The 24,782-nt window shown below is 42.5% G+C and overlaps 1 protein-coding gene and 1 long non-coding RNA gene across 4 annotated transcripts; one reads left to right on the forward strand and one right to left on the reverse strand.

Annotated features, from left to right (window-relative positions):
* The first annotated feature begins 1,644 nt into the window (after positions 1 to 1,644).
* Positions 1,645 to 22,985, forward strand: HDAC11 (histone deacetylase 11). 3 transcript variants are annotated; one of them, XM_081853738.1, is made up of 11 exons: positions 1,645 to 1,752; positions 5,073 to 5,221; positions 5,612 to 5,712; positions 9,154 to 9,180; positions 9,845 to 9,961; positions 12,484 to 12,526; positions 13,350 to 13,426; positions 14,698 to 14,760; positions 19,667 to 19,763; positions 21,968 to 22,146; positions 22,335 to 22,985. In XM_081853738.1, exons 2-11 carry the CDS (start codon positions 5,155 to 5,157, stop codon positions 22,542 to 22,544), a joined length of 981 nt encoding a protein of 326 aa, XP_081709864.1. In that variant the 5' UTR covers positions 1,645 to 1,752; positions 5,073 to 5,154; the 3' UTR covers positions 22,545 to 22,985. The 3 variants fall into 3 exon arrangements, with proteins under 3 accessions (XP_081709864.1, XP_081709862.1, XP_081709863.1); XM_081853736.1 differs by lacking the exon at positions 1,645 to 1,752 and adding an exon at positions 1,759 to 1,914; XM_081853737.1 differs by lacking the exons at positions 1,645 to 1,752; positions 9,154 to 9,180 and adding an exon at positions 1,759 to 1,914.
* Positions 7,203 to 19,655, reverse strand: LOC309337404. The gene is made up of 5 exons (XR_014154262.1): positions 18,541 to 19,655; positions 17,681 to 18,167; positions 13,335 to 13,440; positions 10,921 to 10,999; positions 7,203 to 8,501 (listed from the first exon to the last, which is right to left on the reverse strand). It is a non-coding gene; the product is annotated as an uncharacterized lncRNA (long non-coding RNA).
* Positions 22,986 to 24,782: the final 1,797 nt, after the last annotated feature.

Raw genomic sequence — 24,782 nt, forward strand, 5'->3', positions numbered from 1 at the left:
GAGCCAATAGGCCAAGCGGGGAGGCGGAGGCGGCGGCTGCTGCTGCTGCTGCAAGCAATGGATCCACCCTGCCTTTGCAGACAGGAAAAGGAAGGATTCCCGGCGGCGGCGGCGGCGGCGGCTTCCCGCACACCCCTTTGCTCGCCTCGTCCGGCTTTGCGCGCTGCAAGCGGTGGGAATCCATCGGAGCGCCTAGCGGAATCTGGGGAGGCTTCTCTCTGGAGCGCATTGTGCCTCTAAAGGAAAGCTACAGGGTCCTGCCCCGCCCCCCCCTCTCTCCAAGCAAGCAAAGCCATGTCAGCGTAAACATATATTTCAAACAGCGCGAATGTTGACCTTGGAGAACTGCTTGCAGTTGCGCCGCCGTTCTTCCCCTGCTGGTTTCGTTAGAAATTTGCAGAGCTGCAAAAAAGGGACGGGTGCTTGCAAAACAGCAGCGGCAGCCGCCCCTGAATCAGTCCCTGAAAGAGGGTTCAAGAGAAGCTTGCAAACTTTTGCAGTTGGAAGGAATGCAGCAAATGGTCATGGAGGGCAGCGGGATTGAAGGGGCGGGGGCTGCTTGCACATGGCATTGTGGAATGCTACCATTAATGTGTGGGGAGGAGACGGGGAGTTGGGGGGGGGTGCCAGTGGGAAGCCGGATGCGTATGGCTGATACTGCAAGAGCTTGCAAGAGATCCCGATCTCCGCCTCGTAGAGTCGCTGATGTTTGCCTTAAAGATTTCTTACTCCGTTTCCCACGATTTTCAAACGTTTTGTTTTTGCCCGCCGGGGGTCGCCCAAGATCATTTTGTTAAAGGTGCAGCTGTGCTTCCCAACCTTGGGCCTCCAGCTGTTTTTGGACTACAACTCCCATCATCCCTAGGTAGCAAGACCAGTGGTCAGGGATGATGGGAATTGTAGTTCAAAAACAGCTGGAGGCCCAAGGTTGGGAAACACGTACAGCCAGATTGATAAAGGACTAGAATTTTCTCCTCCAATAGTTTAGACCTGGAATTAAAGTTTAGGAACCAGCAAACTTCCCAGAACCACCTGCTAATAACATTCTTTTTTATAGTTACAGATAGGTAGCCGTGTTGGTCTGCCATAGTCAAAACAAAACAAATTCCCTCCAGTAGCACCTTAAAGACCAACTAAGTTAGTTCTTGGTATGAGCTTTCGTGTGCATGCACACTGAAGAAGTATCTGAAGAAGTGTGCATGCACACGAAAGCTCATACCTAGAACTAACTTAGTTGGTCTTTAAGGTGCTACTGGAAGGAATTTGTTTTATTTTGTTTATTCTTTTTTATAGAGACGCCTACCCAGAAATTTAGAGTGTTGCTGTGTGTTTTAATCTGTTTTGGGTTTGTTGTTGATTTTATTTTTCTGGGTGTTTTGAATTATTGTTAAATCTTTTTACCTTTTCCGTGAATTGCCTCGAGGGTTGTTGTTGTTGTTAGCAGTGTATATGTTTCTTTAATGATCAAATAAAAAATAAAATATCACGGGGTTTCCCCAAATTACTATTTATTTTTTTACTATTTTTAAACCAACCCAGATTCTTCCTCACCTGCTTGAATGCAACTGAACACCTTTCTCTACCAGCCTGCCCCACACCGGGTGACCTCGGGCCCCTCACTATCCTTCAGCCTAGCCTACCTCAGAGGGATGTTGTGCGGAGGATGAAACAGGAAAGGGGCGCGCTGATTGGTTGGCTGGCCGCTTGGGCCGGCGTCCCTACGCGCGCCGCGCGATAAACCAGCTCCGCGGGGTGAGGGCTCGGGCGGCGGCTTCGCTCGGCGGTTCTGAGCATGCTCGCGGGAGCCGGGCATGCTCAGTTAACACCGAGGCATGGGCTCTCTGGACCTGCGTGCGTCCGTAGATGTCGATAGATACAAGTAGATAGGTAGATGGACACGCGAGGGGGCACCATGTGAGTAACGAGCGGCGGGACTGCGTGGGCCCCGGGCGGAGGAGGAGACGCCGCCGCCTGGGCGCGCGAGGAGGGAGGAGCCCGGGCAGGTCTAGCGACCGCCGCTCCTGCCTCCGACGGGGGACGGCTCAGGCGGAGGGGGGTCGAGGCGCCCTCTGCTTCGCTGCCTCCCCCTCCAGCGCCGGGTGGGATGGGGATGCTTCCCCTCGGGGGAAGGGAAGCACCCCCACGGGCCGGGCTACTCTTAGTCCGTATTAAATTACACACAAAAACCCCCACCTCTTTGTGGCTACTTTTGTCCTGCCTCATAATAACCCAACGACGTAAGTGCTGCTGCTGCAGCCTCTCGACTCCAGAGAGTAAAGCAATGGGTGGAATAATAACAAATATCAAATAATAATAATAATAATAATAATAATAATATCATTTATACCAGTACCAGATTTACATATAAGCTAAGCATGCTGTAGCTTGTGCCCCCCCCCCAAAAAAAAAATTAAAGGGAAAAAAAAGATGTCCATTTCCAAAATATAAGATAAGAAACAAAATAAAGCCTACATACAGCAACAGTGGCAAATGGCTTTAGATACCTATTAGGTCCATAAATTGCCATATAGCATATATTCAACACAAAAAAATGACAGTTGGTTGTTGATAAAGGACAGCTGGACATATAAAGCTGGACATTATCTTCAGTAGCTTAGGGCCTCATCAAACCTAAATCCGGCCCTGTTTATACCCCTCCTATCTGGCTGGGTTTCCCTAGCCAGCCACTCTGGGCGGCTTCCAGCAAAATATAAAAACGTGACAAAATGTCAGACCTTAAAAACGAAACAAAAAGGCTTTATTATTAGTATTAAGAGCCTGTAAGTTCTTTTTGAGGACTGCAGTCGCCTTCCTCAGTGTTCGGTGGTTTGTTTGTGTGTGTTGTTTGTGCACAAACAGGTAATGGGGTGGGGATACTGTAGTTAAACATTTCAAATGGGTAATTGTATGATGTGACAGTTGCAAAACTAGGTACTGCCAGTTTGCAACACCAGCAGTTGGTTTGCACCTTGGGAGATGAGGCTTGTTAAAGAGCAGACCTTTAGTTCTGTGAATAGCATGGTTGCGTATAGATAATGCATTTATTTGAACCAAGTAAGCGTCAAAGTGGCTTGCTTGAGCCTGAACTTCAGAATGTGGCACTGTGTTTTTAAAATTATTATTATTATTTAGCTGTTTGAACATTTTTATTTACGGCCCTCTTAGCTAAGGATGAAAAGTTGCATCAGAAAGTGGTAACAGTAAACGGACCCCTGACCATTAGGTCCAGTCGTAGCCGACTCTGGGGTTGCGGTGCTCATCTCGCTTTATTGGCCAAGGGAGCCAGCGTACAGCCTCCGGGTCATGTGGCCAGCATGACTAAGCTGCTTCTGGCGAACCAGAGCAGCGCACGGAAACGCCATTGACCTTCCCGCTGGAGCACTTTGACATGCTTTTGAACTGCTAGGTGGGCAAGAGCAGGGACCGAGCAACGGAAGCTCACCCCGTCGTGGGGATTCGAACCGCCAATCTTCTGATCGGCAAGTCCTAGACTCTGTGGTTTAACCCACAGCGCCACCCGCATCACTCTTTCTAATATTATCCCAGTCATGTAAAATACAGTAATTAATGCTAAATTAAAAGTTTTAAAATTAAAGAATGTTCATTTCTGGAGTGAACCCTGTGATATGACTCTCACATTCTGTGTTGTTCTAAACGACAGAAATCAAATTAAGGCCACAGTCCTGTGCACTGTTACAAGAGAGTAAATTACATTGCTCAGTGGGACCTTTGAGTGATATGCATAGGGTTGTTCCATAAAACGCTTGCATTTTCTATTATATCAATTGGAACAATAATCTGTAATGAAATTTCCTGAATGGGAATTAATTTTAATTCAGGCAGGCTAAATACTATACATATATATTTAGCTAAAATACCTTACTGTTTTGTTTCAGCTAAAACAAATCTGGTTTCAATCTTTTCTTACACCCTCAGTTTTGATTAGGAATGGCCAGTCATACCATGTCTCCCAGATACACAACTTAGCACTTCGTGTTCTTATAAGAGGATTAGACAAGTTCCTGGAGGACAAGGTTTTCTATGGGCCCCTTCCAACTCTACAGTTCTATGAATACCAGGAGGGGAGAGTGCTGTTGAACTCATGTCCACTGTAAGAACAGGATGCTGAATAGATCACTGGCCCAATCCAGCAGGTTCCTGTTATGTTTAGGGTGAAACTGTATATTACAATTGGCAGTTGGGCCAATTAATGTGAGATTATAATATGTTTGGCTCCTCTCCTATGAGCTGAAAAAACAGTATGAAGGATGTGAGGACATCAGGGACAGGTAGGAGCCTTATGTGTAGCTATTGAGCATAGCTCAGTTGATAGATCACGAGACTCTCAATCTCAGGGTTGTGGATTTGAGCCCCACATTGGGTAGAATATTCCTGCATTGTGGGGGGGTTGGACTAGATGACCCTCGTGGTCCCTTCGAGTTCTGTAATTCTGTGAGTCTGCTGCTATCTAGTCTTCATGTGCAAAGTCTGTTGCCACACTCTACAATCCCACATGCACAAGCTGCTCCTTCCAGCCACGCTCATTGGCTTTGCATGGCCAGAGCCAAATGGGCTGGGCGGATTGGTTGGCACTTCTAGCAGTGGGTGACCAAAGGCAAGAGGCCTTTTCTGAAGGCTGCTTGAGATGTAAGAGGGTGGCTTTCCCAGCCCAGAATGTCTCCTGTGCCCAACAAAGCTACAAGCGATGACATTTGGTAGTATTGGATCGTTTGGTTTGGCCTCCCTCACCTTTGATCTCTTATAATGAATGGTATTAGCAGTTCGAAAGCACTTCAAAGTGTAAGTAGATAAATAGGTACTGCTCCGGCGGGAAGGTAAACGGCGTTTCCGTGCGCTGCTCTGGTTTGCCAGAAGCGGCTTAGTCATGCTGGCCACATGACCTGGAAGCTGTATGCCGGCTCCCTCGGCCAATAAAGCGAGATGAGTGCCGCAACCCCAGAGTCGGTCATGACTGGACCTAATTGTCAGGGGTCCCTTTACCTTTACCTTATGTGGCATGTATTTCTCCTTTTTGGTATTTGGATATCTGATGTTGTTACTGTTTCTCTTAGGCCTCACAGGACAGAACTCTACCACGACATCCCGCCAACATGCTGGCCGATTGTGTATTCTCCAGATTACAATATTACATTCATGGGACTGGAGAAACTCCATCCATTCGATGCTGGAAAATGGGGAAAAGTAATAAATTTTTTGAAAGGTAAAGTGCGTGCTGAATGGAAAGTCTTAAGCTTTGTAGAAATTGTGCTGTATCGGTATTCTGTAAAAAGTCAACCTGCAAGAAGTAGATTGTTAGTGATGTGTGCAGCTGTTATGATTACTTTGGTCTTTTTATTGTATTTTATATGGACGATTAGTATGCCTTCTGTCTGTTAAATCTGCAGTACTGCACTGCCTTAAAAGCAGCAGTGGTATAGCCATCGGTCCTGAATAAACTATCGTTTTCTGCTTAGTGCGCAATGGAGTTTACAGCAAAGCAGAAGCCTAATTTAGTAATGGAAAATCCTATGTGCTGGCTTCTGCAGTATTGAAATGTGTGCCTTATTTACGTAAGATGTTGGATGTAATGTGCTTTTCTTTTTCAATTCAGAAGCAAAACTAATTGCCGATGATTTGATTGTACGAGCTCGAGAAGCAACTGAAGAAGACCTTTTAGTTGGTCACACGAGAAGCTACCTGAATCGATTAAAGGTGTTGTATCTTCTACTTGTGTTTGAAACAAACTTTGATCCCCTTGCTCGTCCTGTATGTTTCTCCCTCTCGCACACACAGAAAACAAAATCCTCAGTACATGTAAGTGAACATAAAGCAGGAAACGGCAAAAACATTTTCTTTCATAGCTTTAGAATTATTGTTTTCATGATTTCCCCCCTAAGTCTTAGGTTAGAACATAGGTTATAGTGGCGGGTGGGAGGGGCATTGAATAGAAAATTAAAAATAGAAATCTGCCACAAATTATCTATAAATAAAAAAACCCTGAAATCATTAGAAGTTAATATGTAATTTTAGAACTATGCTTGGATAGGGTTTGCCTTGTGTCTATGGAAAAGAGAAGTTTTATATTTAAGGGAACTCAAATGGCAGTACAGACCAACAGTAAGAGGAACGTGAATGTCTAGATTGAGAGACAGGCCTTAGTCGTACTCTCTTCTTGGTACCTCTGTTTGAAAGCTGGAAAAGCCAGTTTCATATTAAAGCTTCAGAGAGATTATCACCTGACTGCCTTTAATTGGAAAGGCTTGTTTGTATTGAACTATCATATGACCAATTAATGCAACTCTGATTTAATGCAGAGAACAATTCCCTTGAGATCTGAATTGGGATGTTCTCCAGCTGCAATAGTAAGCAGAAGAAGATAGCTGATGTTACTAGGCTTGTTTTCATGTCACTAAAAGGCACAGCGTGTTTTTAACTGTAGTTTAATTCTATGAGTGCTTCCGTCTTCCCATGGGAGTCCCTCCTAGCACAGCTTTCCTCCCTGCTCCCTATCCACGGCTCAAACAAGCTATATACTGTCTCATCAGAAACCTGATGTTGGTCTGTGTGTTGGTTTTCAAACAAAGCATGAGCAATAAGCAATAAATAAAGCAGTATCATATCTTGTTGTAGTTGCTCATTTGTATAACCCAGGCCTGAAAATTTTAAATGGAAAACTGCAGCATTGTTGAGGGAAGTTGAATTCCTGTCTCCTGAAACTGGTTTTATATAAAGAGTCACTAGGGTGCCAGTACTAACAAAGCAAAACAAAACAAAAACATTGGGAGCAATTGAAGCACCAAGTTTCCCCCCCTCTCTTTCAACTCGAGTTCATTCAGGTTTTTAGGTGACAATCTTGAAGCAGTGGTGACTCTTTGCAGGAATCAATTTTATTTATTTGACTCAGTATTATATTGCAGACATTTTTTGGGAAAACTTAATCCCCTTCTGATGTATACTGCTTTCCTCTTTACTGTAGAATATTTACAGAAATCAGGAGTGTGTTATGGTTTTAACTGTACAATTTTTATAATTCTCAAAATTTGCCTTTTTTATTGCCATTCCATTTCTTTGGTATTTACTGGGTCCTGTTCCTGTTCTTGACCTTCTCACTATGTGTATTTCTTGCTTGAAATGTCTGGAAGATTCCCCACCACGGCTACTACTCCAAATCAGCCAAATTTTTAAAAGAGTATATATTTTTTTGAAATTTTGAAATCACTGAGATTCTGCTGAATGCAAGACCATGTGTCATTTGGCTGATTTTTCTTCAGATTATATCTTTTAAAACACCACTTAAATTATATTGTCCGTAATTCGTATACAGGTGCAAAACTTAGGTGTGTGAGAATCTCCCAAAGATGGTTTTTACTTGAGAGCCCAATGCTATCCTTTACAGGGGTGCATTCTCTATGCATGCATGTTTTTAAATCTCAGTGATGAGAAAAGATGATTAAAAACCCTAAAGAGATGTGCAGTTTATGCTCACATTTTAACAGTTTCTACACTGTAATTTTTATGCCTTTCTACTATCTTAGTTCCAGACAGTGGAAATCCAGTCTGCTAAATTTGCATTTATTTAACACTTGGGCTCAGTGCAGACCATAGTTAAGACATCCTTTTCCTTCCTTCCTTCCTTCCTTCCTTCCTTCCTTCCTTCCTTCCTTCCATTTTTGGACCTGTGAATGGTAATAAGAGTTATGCATGCCCCAGGTTTTTTGTTTTTTTAATTAATAGTCCTTAGCCTAAGGACTGTGCAACTCCACTTTTGATTGTGTTGCAAACTCTGGTTTAGATTTAACCACCTTTAGAGAAAATGCTTCTGTAGATGCAATGCTAACCCTGGTTCATTCAGAAAATGAAAAAAGGGTGAAGTTCATGCAAAAGGAGAATTGTGTGTAGCCATTGCTTAGGTTTGAGAAGGAGATAAGGCAGTATTACATTTGCACTGGCCTGTGTGCAAATTATGCTGACTTCTGATAGCTCCTTGTTTTGAAAGCTTTCCCCCCCAAGAGCTGCATTTGTTTCTTCCTAATGAAGAGTAAAGTTCTGCATTTCATGGATGCGATTTAAGACTGCTGATATTCTCCCTATGACAAGTTGGGGGACTGACAGTGGGCCTTTAATTTCTTGATGCTTGTCCTTTACTGGGGTGTGTTTGTCATAGCTGTCAACCTTCCCTTTCTTTGTGGGAAATTCCTTTATTCCAGCGCCGTTTCCCACTGCTTCCCACTGCTATTCTGGATTGTTAGATATCCCGTAGACTGTCCCCAGGACAGGTGAGGCTGCTGATCCCTTATTTCCGAGGCTGCTGATTCCTTATTTTCAAATCTGAAAGTTGACACCTATGTGTGTTTGTGTCTGGATTTGATTTTGAGTTTAGGAATCGGTGTCAATAGCCAGATAATAGCAGTTTGACTTTGCTCTTGCTATGGAGCTAGCAGCAAGATTTGCATCTTGGCCATTCCCTTATCCTCTATCCAGGGATCCTTTACCTCCATGTCCTGCAACACAAACAGAAATAGGACAGCTTATGTACTGTTTTATATGATGGGTAGAAAGGAAATGAGAAATTAAAAAGCAACCAGGGTTCCTAGGTTTCCTAGACTTTTAACTTGACTAACCCTCATTTTAGTCAGCTTCCGATATGGGCCTGTGGCCGTAATAAACTATCTATCTATCATCTATCTATGAGTCAGCTTCCACACCAGTGGCATTGTCTAAGATAGAAGAAACCCATTCCCAACTGTGATCATGCAGTTGTGCTTATCCTGGCCATATAATCAAGCCAGACTAATAATATTTCTCAGCGTATACCACACTGGTTATTTTTTCCTATGAAGAGACAATGTTTGGGTCAGTTAGTAGCAGTGCTTCTAATGCAAAATGGTAAAACTCATGCTGCTTTTGTGGGACGTCTATCAAGACAATTTGCCATATAGGTTTCATACTTCTCCCAAATATATCGCTAAATTATATTTCAGTACGTAGTCCCAGACCAAATTTGAGACATTGGCAAGAAAACCTTTCAGTGCTTAAGAGTCACGTCGCAAACCACTCTCTGAAACATCGTAGAGTTTGCAGTTTAGTTATGGCTGTGAGTTGTTCAAGATGTTTGAATATATTTTCTTCCAACTTTCTTTGTACTGCTTACAGAATCATATACTGGAAAGCATTGAAGAGGTATTCCAGAAATCATTTTGCGCTTTTGCTGTACACTTGAAAGTGCTATGAATATGAAATACAGTTTAGTTATTTGTTGTACCGTCATTTTAAGTGTGCTGTTTTCCTGCATTAGCTAATTATGGCACTGAAATCATTGCCCTTATCCATTGTTGCTCTGTACTTTTGCCTTCGTAGTTAACGTTCTTCTGGTTTTTTATGTTTTCTAAATTACTTTTAGATTGGGCACAACTACTCCAAAGCATTATCAAAGAGCAGCAATAACTGCTTTATTTCCGAGTCCAGTGATCTGAATTAAAAGATTGTATCATATAGCGATTTAATCTGCTCGTCTCCTTCGCTCATCTGCACTTTTCCTGGATATCATTGGTGCTTTTTGTAATTTTATTATTTGTTTAAATGCACACATTTTTGCTTCGCATATAGCTGTATTATGAACAGATATGAACCCTAAACTGTCATACTAGGGAGTAAGTCCTATTTGCAACACTGAGGAATTTACTTCTGAGTAGACATGTTTAGATGGTGCTGCTAATGAATCAGTTATTTAAGCAGCCCACCTGTAAATACTGACTTGGGAGCGAGTCCTCAACAGTGCTTACTTTTGGGTAGACATGAATTGCCCTGAGAGCAACTAATCCGTAATCTTTTGCTTTCTTTCCAGTGGTCCTTTGTTGTGGCTACAATTACAGAAATCCCACCTGTTCTTTTTCTGCCCAATTTCCTTGTTCAGAGAAAGGTGCTGAGGCCCCTGAGAACTCAAACTGGAGGAACAATAATGGTAAATATTTTGTTTCATTTTCTCTCTCTTCTCTTGATTCTAATTCTAAAGCAATTTTAAAAGGGCAATACGCATATTTAATTATTATAATTTTTAGGTCTATAAATAGTTATGCCCATTGGCCCTACGTGCTATGAAAGGACAAAACTATCTTTGATGGAAGGAATGTAGGAAGCTTTGTTATACCAGATCTAGTGATGTGAAATTCTCGAGAATAATCTTTTGGAGTATATTCTCGTTTAATGAGAATATTAGAGAATTTTCATTTGAAATAGGTGAATGCCACATTAACATTAAATATATTATCATTATATGATAATATATTTCAGTATGTCAATCTCTGGTAAATGGCGCCTTGTACCATTGAATGGCACTGCAAAAACCAGTTACTGGCACTAAATAAAAATATAGAAACACCAACTGTTTAAATCAAGGCCACCTCACATACTGTTACACATCACTGTATAGGCCTAGGTACTTTAAGTGTATAAAGCATTAAAGCTTGTTGTTTAGTCGTTTAGTCGTGTCCGACTCTTTGTGATCCCATAGACCAGAACACACCAGGCACTCCTGTCTTCCACTGCCTCCCGCAGTTTGGTCAAACTCATGCTGGTAGCTTCGAGAACACTATCCAACCATCTCATCCTCTGTCGTCCCCTTCTCCTTGGGCCCTCCATCTTTCCCAACATCAGGGTCTTTTCCAGGGAGTCTTCTCTTCTCATGAGGTGGCCAAAGTCTTGGAGCCTCAGCTTCAGGATCTGCCCTTCCAGTGAGCACTCAGGGCTGATTTCCTTCAGAATGGATAGGTTTGATCTTCTTGCAGTCCATGGGACTCTCAAGAGTCTCCTCCAGCACCAGAATTCAAAAGCATCCATTCTTCGGCGATCAGCCTTCTTTATGGTCCAGCTCTCACTTCCATACATCACTACTGGGAAAACCATAGCTTTAACTATATGGACCTTTGTCGGCAAGGTGACGTCTCTGCTTTTTAAGATGCTGTCTAGGTTTGTCATTGCTTTTCTCCCAAGAAGCTACTTTCTGTAAAAACAAATAAAAAAAATCACACCATATGGCCAAGGGTATAGAATTGTTAAGAATAAGCTAGTGCGCTCTCTCTCTCTCTCTCTCTCTCTCTCTCTCTCTCTCACACACACACACACACACACAAAAGGCTATTACATATAGTTGGAATACATACGAATTCAAATGTTCATCAAATTAAATGAATAGCATTTTTAAAACTAAAAAAAAAATGTTTTCTGTAGTTCACATTTCAGAACTGCCTATGGTGAATGATACAATGCCCAGTAATGTAACTGGATTTTTTAAAAAAAATAATTATTCATTACTTAACACTGGCAATATCACAGCTTGACATACGATAAAACGGAATGGGTATGAGTGCCTGTGGGATTTTAAGGGAGTGGCTTATATTTGGCTATTGTCTTTTTTTCCTCCCCCCCCCTTTGAATTTTAAAGGTGCGGCTTATATTTGGGCCAATATGGTAAAGGTGGATGTCCGTATTTTCAGGGTGCGTCATCCAGCCAGGTAGCATAAGAAATGAGAAGGTTTTAGATCTGGAAGAAGGGGGAAATTATTTGTCATTAATGTGTTTTCAGAATCAGGCCCAGAAAACTGCTTTCTAATAACTTTTCCGTATGGCGTTTCTGCTTTGACTTGAATGACTTAACTATTTTTGTTTGCTGGACAGATTCTACAACCTTGACCCATGTTTCAGAGTAGACTCACTGAGTTCATTTCACAGAATAGTGACAATCTTCTGGATTTGCCGAATGATGTCTTTCATAGGATGTCATCAGCTTTTGTGCTGTACAGTGGTACCTTGGGTTAAGTACTTAATTCGTTCTGGAGATCTGTTCTTAACCTGAAACTGTTCTTAACCTTTAGCTAATGGGGCCTCCCGCTGCTGCTGTGCCGCCAGAGCACGATTTCTGTTCTCATCCTTAAGCAAAGTTCTTAACCTGAGGTAATATTTCTGTGTTAACGGAGTCTGTAACCTGAAGCATATGTAACCTGAAGCGTATGTAACCCGAGGTACCACTGTACTCGGTAGCAGCAGGTCCCTGAACCCCCATGGCCGTAGGGTTATTATATTTATTAGAAACACTATGGGACACCGTGAGAGTTGCTGGTTTGCTTTGCTTACAGTACATTTGCTTTTTGGCACCTGTGCTTTTCCTTGCTTTTGAATCTGAAGCGCATCTTTCCCCCCCACAGCTTGTTCATAAGTGTATTTATTCAGGAGGGAACATAATTGATCTCACTTAGTATTTTCTGTGCCTTGTTTTGGAAAGTGTGATCCAGCATGCTTTACTTTTGTAAACATTCAAGTTTCCAAGCATTTGGGTATATTAAAGAACAATTCAAAACACCCAGATTGAGATACAAGGTGGACACCTCTGTTGCATGAATTTTGAAAATAATGATGATGATGATGATGATGATGATGATGATGATGATAATAAAGATTTCCCACTCCCCTATTTCATTTTTTTTGAAGGCAGGGAAACTGGCCATTGAGAGAGGATGGGCAATTAATATTGGTGAGTAGCAATGTATCTTCTTCCTCCTTCAATGCCTCTCAGCAAAAATTTTGGTCCACATTCTGGTCATTTTTTATATCTGCCCTGGTTTGTTCCTCTTTAGTCTTCACTGGCCACATCTGATTCCCTTATTCTGAATAGGATTCCTCGCAAGGAAACGGAAAAGTTGACCGCTATGGCAATAGAAGGCTTCTTTCAAGCCTAATTTCAGTGGGGCAGGAGCAGGAGGGGATCCTGCAGAACCAGGGAATATATTTTGGGGTGTATGTGTGCCCATGGCCACCACATTGGTGACCCATAGGCTCAACCATGATTCTGAGTGCCATAACCCTGTGCCTGCATGCTCGCCGCTCCCCAGTCCTCTGATGCGACTCAGGAGTTCAGCGGTTTCTGCTTGTGGTGAGCTGCAGTTTGCTACGTCCTCCAGGCTGACAAACTCTGCTTAACCTTAACGAGGGTTGCTTTTTAAACAAGCTAGCTTCTGCCTGTGTCTGATAATGAAAAGGATATTGAAACTCCTTTTGATTAGAGAAGCTGCCATTTCTCACTTCTTTTTTTAAACACATAGGAGCAAAGAGAGTTTAGACATGCCCAGGTATTTAAAGCTTTGTCCTTCTCAGGACAAAAAGCAGGACAAACAGGAAAAAGTGTAAGGTTTTTGGAGAGTTTGCTCATTAATGTTGCTACGGTGCCGGTTAAAGAAGCATGGCTCATGAAACAACCTGCTCATCAGCTGTATATTTATATAATGACAATTGTGTTTTCCATGGCATCTGGTAGTTTATTTAAATGCATTATTCAGATTTACCATTTCTTTTTCCAGGTGGTGGCTTTCATCACTGCTCAAGTGATAAAGGTGGAGGGTTTTGTGCATATGCTGATATCTCATTGGCTCTAAAGGTATGGAAGATCCACTGCAAGCAACAACATCATCATTATTATTTTTGCACAAACTTAACAAACGTCAGCATATACCTGTAGCCTAAATTTGTTATTAATGAATCAGATAGTGCTGCGTGTGGAAATGGAGTACTGTCTTCGAAAGCTGCTGTAATCCTAGTAAGATAGGTATGTCCCAACAGTGAATCAACGAGGAAGGTGGACTTTTGTCTTACTTGGAATGCTGTTGATTTCAGTGAAAGGGATGGACACAGTAATGCAGAAACTCTCGTCCGAAGTCCTATGAAGTCATAAACACAGCAGCCCAAAGCTAGAGAATTGGGTTTAGCTGGGGTGATTCAGGCAGTCTCTCATTGCTTGGGGCCAGACCTGTTTAGCTGTAGCCCCAGACTACAGCTTCCTTTAAAGCCTTTAAATTATTGCTAAAAGCCTTTAAATCATCGTAAAATGTACAGATCCCAGATGGATGAACACTGACCTTGTATTTAGCCATTTAACAAAGCACCAAAATCTCTGAGGCGAGGCAGAGAAAAGCTATTTTGGAGCCTATCCGTGGACAAGTAAACAGTGTGAATCTCATGGAAATGAATGCAAGGACTTATTAGTCTGGACCAGGGTGGATTGATTTAAATCACAATTTAAATCAAATTGATTTAAATCACACTTTAAATCACAATTTAAATCACTAGTTAGTAAGACTTGATTTAAATCATTTTTTTTAACAGAAAGACTCATTCTTGCTGATATAATCTTAATATTTGCATCCAGATGAAGGTTTCGTTTTTGGAATAATAAATTTTCAGAGTAGTTTTTACAGTTATATAAAAAATTTACTGATTTGGTTGTACTGTTAGAAATACATAGACAGATAATTACAAAATTATTGTGAGGTTTAATAGGTTAACTATATTTGGGCAACTTTTCTGCTGCACTTCATTGGAAGGAGAAAAATAATCATTAGTAACAATTTATTTAACTAAAACAATAACATGATAGCGTATGTATCCGTGTGGTTAACTGATGTGGTTAAACGATTTTTTTAAAAAAAAAACACCTTAGACTGAGTTTTAGCACACATGAAAAACTTAAAACAAATCCTTATTTCCTGATGAATAGCCTTTGGATTATAATGGAACTTAAATTGAAAACTATTTTTAGAAAGATTTTTCCTTCAAAAGCATTTTATTTTAAAAATCTGATTTAAATTTTAAAAAATCCGATTTAAATAAAACAAACCCATTTCTTCTATATTTCTTTTCTCTGTATTCCAGTTTTTATTTGAAAGGATGGAAGGAGTTTCTAAGGCAACTATCATAGACCTGGATGCGCATCAGGTGAGTGATCAAATGCAAAAAGTTTAATTTGAAACAGAACTCCTGAATCACGTAACGGCAGAATTATGCCACAAAGTAAGTTGATTGATACTGAACGAATTGCAAAAGCAAAACTATATAGGAAACTTGATATGTGAGACTTCTAATCTCGGGGTCGTGGGTTTCAGCTCCACGGTGGGCAAAAGATTCCTGCATTTAAAAGTTTGAATTAGATGACTCTTGCTATCCCTTCCAACTCTACAATTCCATGATAATGGAGTGGCATGGGGGAAATTTTGAAATCTGCAAAATAGGGAAATGGTCAAACTTCCAGTGGGGGCATATTGCACATATCGACAGGGGCCCAAAGAACCCTAACCAGAAGCAGAAAATGTATTAAATGTATTAAACCGTAGCTAAGCACGGTCATTTCTGAACCTGCTGACCCTCAGATGTTGTGGACCACCTCTCCTAGCAGCTGGGAGTTGGGAGTCGAGGACCCGCCACCCGCCCAGGAGTATACCGTATGTTCCGGCGTACAAGATGACTTTTTATCCCTGGAAAATCACCCCAAAAGTCGGGGGTCATCTTATACACCGGGTATACGCATTGGGAAGGAGGAAAGGGAGCCGGTGAGCAGAGGTGCTCCTTCTGCCGTCGCTCCTCCTCCCTCCCCACAGAAGGGGACACGGAAAGTCCTTCCAAGCGCGGTGCTCGCCCGCCAAACCCCTCGCCTCAGGCTGCTGCTGCTGCGACGGCAGAGGCAGCGGAGGGGTGCTCGCTCTGCCCCTGGTGGCGCTCAAACTCTATAAACTCTAAAATTGAACAGCAAAAGTTGGGGGTCGTCTTATACGACCAGTCGCCTAATACGCCGGAATCTACGGTAATAAGACACAAGGGCACATTATTTTACATTAATGGGCAAAATTAGGCCACAACTTTTATTGGTTACAGCATGTGAGTAGTATTGGCTTAGGCATTGGATGAAACAGCAATACCAGACTCCACCCCGCACAGCTGGGAGTCATATCAGGGTTAACAACCAATGGGAGGAGCTTGTTGATGCAAATACAACAGGACGTCACCGGGGGTCGTGCTATGGCCCTAGCCACCAGCAGGGCATCGGACAGGATCCACGACCGCTGGATTCCTTTAACAGAATACCCAAAAGAGGGTATAGAGGAGGGGTAGATGATGGCCCATACCTGGCCCATACTCAGTCCTCCAACACAGCACACATATTCCAATGCCTAACCGCCAACTGAGCCAAAAGGCTCGCCGCCAATACCCTCACTGCTGCAACCAATTCCTAATACTTCTGATGATGCCTGCCAGCCACACATCATTCCCTTGATCGGAAAGATGGACGCCATTTTTTTTTTTTAATTAATTTTTTAAAAAAGATTTTTCTTTTACAAATTTATATGAACACATTCATATCCAATATAATACGAAATTCTTTTAGACTTCCCCCCGCTCCCTCCGCAATCCTCATAATTTTAGATTTTTTTTATATATATAAATATTTATTAGAGTTTTTGAATACAAATGCACATATAATAAACAATCTTACTTATATCATAACGTGGTTTCATCCCTTCTTTGGACTCCCTCACATCTCCCGCTCCCATTTACATCGTTAAAAGGTTTTTCCAAGCAAATCAACTTGTTTACGATCTTACTCATAATTTTAGCTTTAGTTCACATTTCCTTTATAATTGTATTGCCAGTTTATAAATCTTTACAGCTCTTTTCCCTCTTACAATACCCTTTCTCCTCACAAAGCCTCTTTAAATCCAACTAGCATTGTCTGTTCATCACAAATGTTTTCCAGATAAATCGTAAACTTTCTCCAGTCCTGAGTGAACTTGTGATCTTTTTGATATCTGATTTTTCCTGTCAGTTTATCTAATTCAGCAAAGTCTATCAATTTCCGTCTCCATTCTTCCAATGTTGGTAATTCTTCTTGTTTCCATTTTTGAGCCATTAAAATTCTTGCCGCAGTCACTGCATATTGAAAGAGTTTATGATCACTTCTGTTAATTTCTCTTCCTGTGATTCCTAACAAAAAGGCTTCTGGTTTCTTCACAAACGTATATTTAAACATCTTTTTCAGCTCATTATATATCATTTCCCAGAAGCCTTTTACTTTCTTACACTCCCACCACATATGGTAAAACGACCCTTCCCTTTCCTTACATTTCCAACATTTGTTACACGTCTTATACATTTTTGCTAGTTTAACGGGAGTGATGTACCATCTATATACCATTTTCATAATGTTTTCCTTTATCGTCATACATGCAGTGAATTTCATATTTTCCTTCCATACCTTCTCCCAATCTGCTAGCTGTATATTATAACCAAAGTCCCTGGCCCAATGTATCATAACCGATTTGACTTCTTCGTCTTTTGTTTGCCATTCCAATAGCATTTTATACATTTTTGACAATACCTTGTAGTCCTTGTTTATTATCTCTTTCTGAAATCTAGACTCTCCTTCAATATATCTCCTCTCTTTACAGTCCTTTTTAAACATTTCATTTGTTTGGAAGTAGTGCAACCAATCATATACATATTTTTTAACTTGTTCATATGGCTTCAATTTCCATTTCCCCCCTTCTTTAATTACAATATCTCCATAAGTCATCCAGTCCTCTCTCATGTTTGTCTTTTTGACACTCATGACAGGAAAGATGGACGCCATTGTCACAAAACGGAAACACATCGCCGAATCGGATGTCAGGGTGTGCAATCACGTGGCCATTCATATATAGCAGCTTGCGGGCCACCACACGATTCAAAAGTTTCCTGGATTTGTCAATAGCTATAGGGTTATGACTGCCACGCCACACAGTTGTTTCTGGGAATAATACAGCCAGTTCATCAAAGTCCTTCTTAATGTGCAACAACAAGCACGGCCATTTCTGAACCTGCTGACCCTCAGATGTTGTGGACCACCTCTCCTAGCAGCTGGGAGTTGTAGACAAAAACATCTGGAGGACACCAGGTTGGGGAAGCCTGGTTTATAGCGTGAGATGAATGTGTCTCAGCAAGCCTTGGGCTCAAATGCTTCTCCTCTATTGTGTCTGCAAGGAAGTTTTCACTTCTGTTTTTGCTTAGCCAAGGGTTGTCGTGTTGTCAGAACTGACAGATCGTTGTTAATGTTAATTATGGGTTACTTGAAGCCAACTTGAAACCTAGGGTTAATCCTCCCTCCCCACTAGCCCTTATCAGGCTTTGCAAAAGCATAAAACCTCAGCAAGGGATTGAAAGTTAAGGCGAGGCCACGTTAGCTTTCAGAGTTCCTTGGCTCCAAGCAAGCCAGAGGGAGGAAGGAGAAGAGAATTCCCTTCCCTTGCGCCAAAACCTAAAGAGAGTTTTGCAGGAGCAGAGATATATACTGCTTCCCTGTTTTGCAAACCTCTCTGGCTCAGTGTAAGGGACGCAGGTGGCGCTGTGGGTTAAAACACAGAGCCTAAGACTTGCCGATCAGAAGGTCGGTGGTTCGAATCCCCACGACGGGGTGAGCTCCCGTTGCTCGGTCCCTGCTCCTGCCAACCTAGCAGTTTGAAAGCACGTTAAAGTGCAAGTAGATAAATAGGTACCGCTCTGGTGGGAAGGTAAATGGCGTTTCCGTGCACTGCTCTGGTTCGCCAGAAGCGACTTAGTCATGCTGGCCACATGACATGGAAGCTGTACACCGGCTCCCTTGGCCAATAAAGCGAGATGGACGGGCAACCCCAGAGTCGGCCATGACTGGACCTAATGGTCAGGGGTCCCTTTACCTTTACCTTTTACCTGGCTCATTGTAAGTTGAGCACAAAAGGCCTCATTCCTTTGGAGCAGAGCAAACAAAGGAAATTTAAAAAAGCATTACAGTGCTTGTGTTTCAGCTGCAGCGAGGAAGCGAAGGGAGGGGAAATCAGGGCTTTTAAATAGAATGGGGGAATGGTAAGGACTGTGAAGTTAAAGCGATCTATACCAGCTGGGGTTGAACTGCTTCTCTACCTCCCTCCTACAAAACCCCCACCCAGCCTCTCTCACCACCAAGGAAATATAATAAACAGAAAGGGAACCTACCCAAGTGATGCAGATGTAACCTCTCCCCCCAAAATATAAGAATATAAATTTATCACTTCTCTCCCCCCACCCTTTTCTTCCTCCCCAACCTTATTCTGTGTGCAACACTAATGTCTCACGTCATATGTAACTGGTACAGTGGTACCTCAGTTTATGAACAGTCCTGTTTACGAACTATTCGGTTTACGAACTCTTCAAAACCAGATGTAGTGTCCCAGTTTGCAAACTTTACCTCGGTCTAAGAACGGACTTCCGGAATGGATTAAGTTTGTAAACCGAGGTGCCACTGCATATAGAAAAGACTTCACAACCTGAGAAAAGAGACAACGCACATACTTTTGTAAATCAAGTACATTTTTAATATATTTTTTAAAAGAAACCCAGTTGCAGTAAATGAGCCAACAAATAGAAGGCAGAGAAAACAAAGGATCAGTGGTTTTGATGACTGCATCATTTGAATGATCTGCTGAAAAATGAATCTATAAGTATTCACTGTTATAGGAAACTTCTGAGAAATAAAGATGAGGCTTGAAAATTTGGCAAATACCTCTTTGAATCTAGATTGTATGTAGACTCTCCCCCCCCCGCAAAAAAAAAATCTGTCAGATTGGTTATTGTATATGGAGAAGATAAGGAAAACATTGGGTATATTAAACTTTTAAATGTGTGCCTATATCCATATCTGTATCTTCATATTTGCATACTAATTTACGGCATAATCAGCATCATAATGCTCTGTACACTGTTTTCGTAAGGAGCAAAAACAAATAGTGAAATTCCATTAATCTATGTTAATCACTAATTGGGCTTGATTTGTATTAACTGGGTGTTGGTAAACTTACAGGGAAATGGCCATGAAAGAGACTTTATGGATGACCGAAGAGTGTATATTATGGACGTTTACAACAGGTATATTTATCCAGGAGATGGATTTGCTAAACGTAAGTGGGTGATCTCCCCAGCTTTTGTCACCTTAAAACGATTCAAAATAAAACTTGCCAATAGAGGAATTGCCCTTTTTACAATTGAAATGTTGCTCTCTAGTGAATGAAACTATTTGCTGTTTTTCCCCCCATTGCACTGTTCAGATATATGAAATCTTCTCTGTGTGAGACATCCTTGGGATCTTGTTTTTTTTAGATAGTGGTATGCTGCTGCTAGAAATCTCGAACCAGCAGCTTGGAAAGCGGGACCCAGACATGCATTCCCAAGTTTTCTCTCTGCTGTCTAAGGCTCACTCTTATTCCAGATTTTAAAAGTGGGGAGAATACATGGATGCTGTTGTTGGCACCCGTCTCGGGTGACCATGGAGGACTGACTTGCCTTTGGGGGATGCTAGCTTGACTAGAAAGGGACGTGGGTGGCGCTGTGAGTTAAACCACAGAGCCTAGGACTTGCCGATCAGAAGGTCTGCGGTTCAAATCCCCACAACGGGATGAGCTCCCATTGCTCGGTCCCTGCTCTTGCCAACCTAGCAGTTCGAAAGCACATCAAAGTGCAAGTAGATAAATAGGTACCACTCCGGTGGGAAGGTAATCGGCATTTCCGTGCGCTGCTCTAGTTCACCAGAAGCGGCTTAGTCATGCTGGCCACATGACCTGGAAGCTGTACGCCAGCTCCCTCGGCCAATAAAGCGAGATGAGCACTGCAACCCCAGAGTCGACTACGACTGGACCTAATGGTCAGGGGTCCCTTTACCTTTACTAGCTTGACTAGAATGGGGAAGGGAAACCAGGATATACTGTACTAAAAAAAAATGCAAATATCTCAGCCAGGGATGGCCAACCCATGACTCTCCAAGATGCTGTTGGACTGCTAGTCCAGCAAGGAAGCGGCTAGTCATGGTTTGACTAGGACCAGAGAGCCCAGTGTCCAAATGACCGTGAGGCTCAGTTCACTGATTTTGGGCTACTTGTCATCTCCCAGCCTCATTTGCAGCCCAGGTCGTCACACTCCTTTTTAGCAAGAGAGGAAGGGAATAACAGTGTGCATCACCCCATGCATAGTTCCTTGGTGGAAGGGTGGGAAGTAAATGTAAGTAATCAATAATGAAATATTTGATGTTGCATCATTTTTATAAGCTACAGTGTCTGGTTACGAACACTTCTGGTTATGAACGCTTCAGGTTACAAACTCTGCTAACCTGGAAGTAGCTGCTCCTAGTGGCAAACTTTGCCCTAGGATGCGAACGGAAAACGCGTGTCAAAGGCACGCACACAACAGGAGACCCCATTAGCGAAAGAGCACCTCAGGATAAGAACGGTTTCAGCTTAAGAACAGACCTCCAGAACTAATTAAGTTTGTAACCAGAGGTACCACTGTATATTGGACTTCGTCTTTTGTACTTTGCTGTAGCTTATTTATAGTTATGCGGGTGGCGCTGTGGTCTAAACCACTGAGCTTCTTGGGTTTGCCGATCAGAAGGTTGGCGGTTTGAATCCGCACAATGGGGTGAGCTCCTGTTGCTCTGTCCCAGCTCCTGCCTACCTACCTAGCACGCCAGCACAAGTAGATAAATAGGTACAGCTGTGGCAGGAAGGTAAACGGGCATTTCTGTGCGCTCTGGTTTCCGTGACGGTGTCCCGTTGCGCCAGAAGCGGTTTAGTCTTGCTGGCCACATGACCCAGAAAGCTGTATGTAGACAAATGCCGGCTCCCTCAGCCTGAAAGTGAGATGTGCACCGCAACCCCATACTCGCCTTTGACTGGACTTCACCGTCCAGGGGTCCTTTACCCTTTACCTTATAGCTTATTTACTTTGGGTGGCATTCAGTGAAGCTTTACTTAGAGTAGACCCACAGAAATGAATGAGCATGACTAAGTCAGGGCCATTAAGTTCAGCTGGTCTTCTCTGAGTAAAACATAGTTAAATATCACCCCATGGGTGGAAGTCAACATTGCGCTCTTCCAAACACGGTAGCTTGCCAGACAAAATGTGTCATTATCCTCACCCATTCCATGCTATTCTGGGGGCTCTCCTGGCACACCACCAGCCACTGGGGGCTGATAAACCTGGAAACAAATCCCACCTATTGATTACTAAAATAACACAGAGCTTGTAACGGAAGTCTGACTCAATATCAGAAACTGTTTTACCTTTATTCCACATCCAAATCATTGTATATATGATTCATGGTAACTTTCAGGAGCCATAAGGCGGAAAGTTGAATTGGACTGGGGCACAGAAGACGCAGAGTATCTTCAGAAAGTAAAAACGCATGTGGAAGGTGCACTGAACGAAGTAAAATCAGACATCATTGTTTATAATGCCGGAACGGACATCTTGGACGGTGACCCCCTGGGAGGCCTGGCTATTTCACCTCAGGTACGTAGCACACAGAGTCTCCTCTAAAGTCAAATTCCGAGTCTGGACTGAAGAGGACGCTTGATCACCCTGGGTTCCTAAATGATTTTGTTTACTCCAGCATATATTATGATAAAAACATGAGCTAAAATGGTTTATGAACCACAATGACGTTCAGCAATGTGCTTCCTTTTTTTGTGTAACTGCAGGGGATTATCGATCGCGATGAAATTGTGTTCAGAGCTGCTAGGAAGCACAGAATCCCCATCTTGATGGTGACCTCTGGAGGCTATCAGAAGAGGACAGCAAGGATTATCGCAGATTCCCTTCTCAATTTGCATAGCCAAGGCCTGATTGAGAAGGAGACTGCCTTTGGTGAAGCTGGAGGGGCCAAGGTAGAAACGATGCATGGAAAATAAAAGGGAGATTGGCTAACTTGTCACTGCAGAACAAGGACGTTGGGGTTATTGTAGAAGGCAACTCTTAATTGTTTAATATTTAAACCGAGAGACAAGAAATGCTCCAGTTCTCGTAGAATTAATATATTCTAATGGCGAAAGATAATTAATTTGCCTGTACTGTACTTACCAGCGGCAGTCAGTGGTCCACAAGGAATACCAACAGATTATGTTTCTCTCTCTTCCAGTGCTTTTAAATGCTGCCTTTAAAAGATTAAGATGGGCATAAATTCTGGATTTGGTTATTTCTTGCTGTGGTCAGAGTGGTAAAAAAACACTAATATTCTTTCTTACAGTAGTCCGTTTTTCTTTTCAAAAGAGAATTATGTAATATCTTAATTTTTTAACTTATTATTATTTTATCTGGGAAACCTCCATCCGGCTTAATTTTTCAAAAGAAACTCAAGGCAGCTAACAATTCTAGCCAGGTGGGCAGGGTAGAAATAACAAAGTTATTAAAATTATTATTTATCCAAACTCCACACAATAGTAAAATACATCACAATCCCCATTCATAGCTGCAGTCAAAAGGCCAAAGTATTGGTGTGAAAAACTAATAATTTCAAAACAGCCAGTAAACAACAACACCCTAAACCAGGCATCCCCAAACTCGGCCCTCCAGATGTTTCGGGACTACAGTTCCCATCACCCCTGACCACTGGTCCTGCTAGCTAGGGATGATGGGAGTTGTAGTCCCAAAACATCTGGAGGGCCGAGTTTGGGGGTGCCTGCCCAAAAGAGTCTCAGGAATAAACCAGAACAAATAAAAACAGCCAGATGAAAACTTTAGTAAACATCTGTGTTTTTTGCCAGCCACCTGAAACATTACAGTGATGGGCGCCTGAGGTCCCTCACCTGGTTGGAAATAACTTTATGGTCCTGGTTGTCACCAGCCGTGCTTCATGGAGTTGAGGCATCTGGAGCAGGACTTCAGATGCTGACTGCAGCATATGAGGAGAAACACACAGGAAAGTAGGTCTCCTTCCAAGGGTACAGCTATTTGTTTAGGCGGATCAGAGAACCCATTTAAAACCAGCAGCAGAAGTGTTTTTGAGGAACATTTCCCGGCTATAGCAAACGTAAGGAGGTCATGTGTGTGTTCTGAATTGCAGCAGGGGCTACTCTTCCCCAAGCAGATCCATGCTTGACTGGGACGATTTATTTACAAGAAAAAAGATTCCACCTAAACATTAGGAGGAACTTCCTGACAGTGAGAGCTGTTCGACAGTGCAATTTGCTGCCAAGGAGTGTGGTGGAGTCTCCTTCTTTGGAGGTCTTTAAGCAGAGGCTTGACGACCATATGTCAGGAGTGCTCTGATGGTGTTTCCTGCTTGGCAAGGGGATTGGACTCGATGGCCCTTGTGGTCTCTTCCAACTCTATGATCCTATGATTTATTTTTAAAACAACCCTAACAGGTTTCCCCTGTTATCGTGAAGTGATTGTGATTATGCTTCCCTTTATTGCACCGGTGGTTCTCTGCATCACAAGGTGAGAGAGATAATTTATTACGGTCGGAGACCAGCTTATAAAACACACTTGGGGGTACAGTCACAGAAGGAAAACAAACAATTAAAACATTGTACAACAATAAATTTAAGAACAATGTACAACAATAAACAGCCGCAGGGAGCTGACCCAGAGTCACCCATAGAACCGAGTTTGGGAATTTCTTAATGAACTAGTTTGAGTTGGGCGATGGTCTGCGCCTACAGATCTGTACACAGAATCTGGTGACCATCCAGGTCGTCTTCTGATCTTTGCCTAACAGGAAAAGGTCAAATTTTTGCTTTTCCGGGAAGTCAGTGGCCTCACCAGGAGGGGATCAATGGTCTTACTATGTGCCTCTTCATAAAAGGGAAATCTAAAGAACAAGTGCTCTGGGCTTCCTATCTCCCCCAATGAACGGCACAAAGTCTCTGAGCATATGGGACTTTTTTAAAGGCTCCTTCCAGGACCAGTGAGGGCAGGGCCGAGCTTCTGGCGAGTGTAAAGGCCCTTCTTGCATTTTTAGATACGAGGAAGAAGAGATGTGCTGCCAGTGCGGCTATATATCTCTTGATTTCTCCAATTTTATCACAAGGTGGCAAAATACTGCTCTTCAGCTTTAAGCACCTCTTGTACGTCTGATGTCGAAATATATTGGAATATAACCGCATGCCCAGAAACCTCCTGCTTATCCACCTGCCAGACGATCGGTG

This window comes from Podarcis erhardii, assembly GCF_964252035.2.
Source record: "Podarcis erhardii genome assembly, chromosome: 2".
In the NCBI taxonomy this organism is placed as follows: domain Eukaryota; kingdom Metazoa; phylum Chordata; class Lepidosauria; order Squamata; family Lacertidae; genus Podarcis; species Podarcis erhardii.

Bases quoted from the DNA above. Each gene is read 5' to 3' on its own strand.
- HDAC11 (XM_081853736.1), top strand. From the start codon at position 1,892: ATGGACACGCGAGGGGGCACCAT. The intron at 5,713-9,153 runs GTGTTGTATCTT...TACTGCTTACAG, and splicing joins GCTACCTGAATCGATTAAAG to AATCATATACTGGAAAGCAT. The intron at 12,527-13,349 runs GTGAGTAGCAAT...TTCTTTTTCCAG, and splicing joins AGGATGGGCAATTAATATTG to GTGGTGGCTTTCATCACTGC.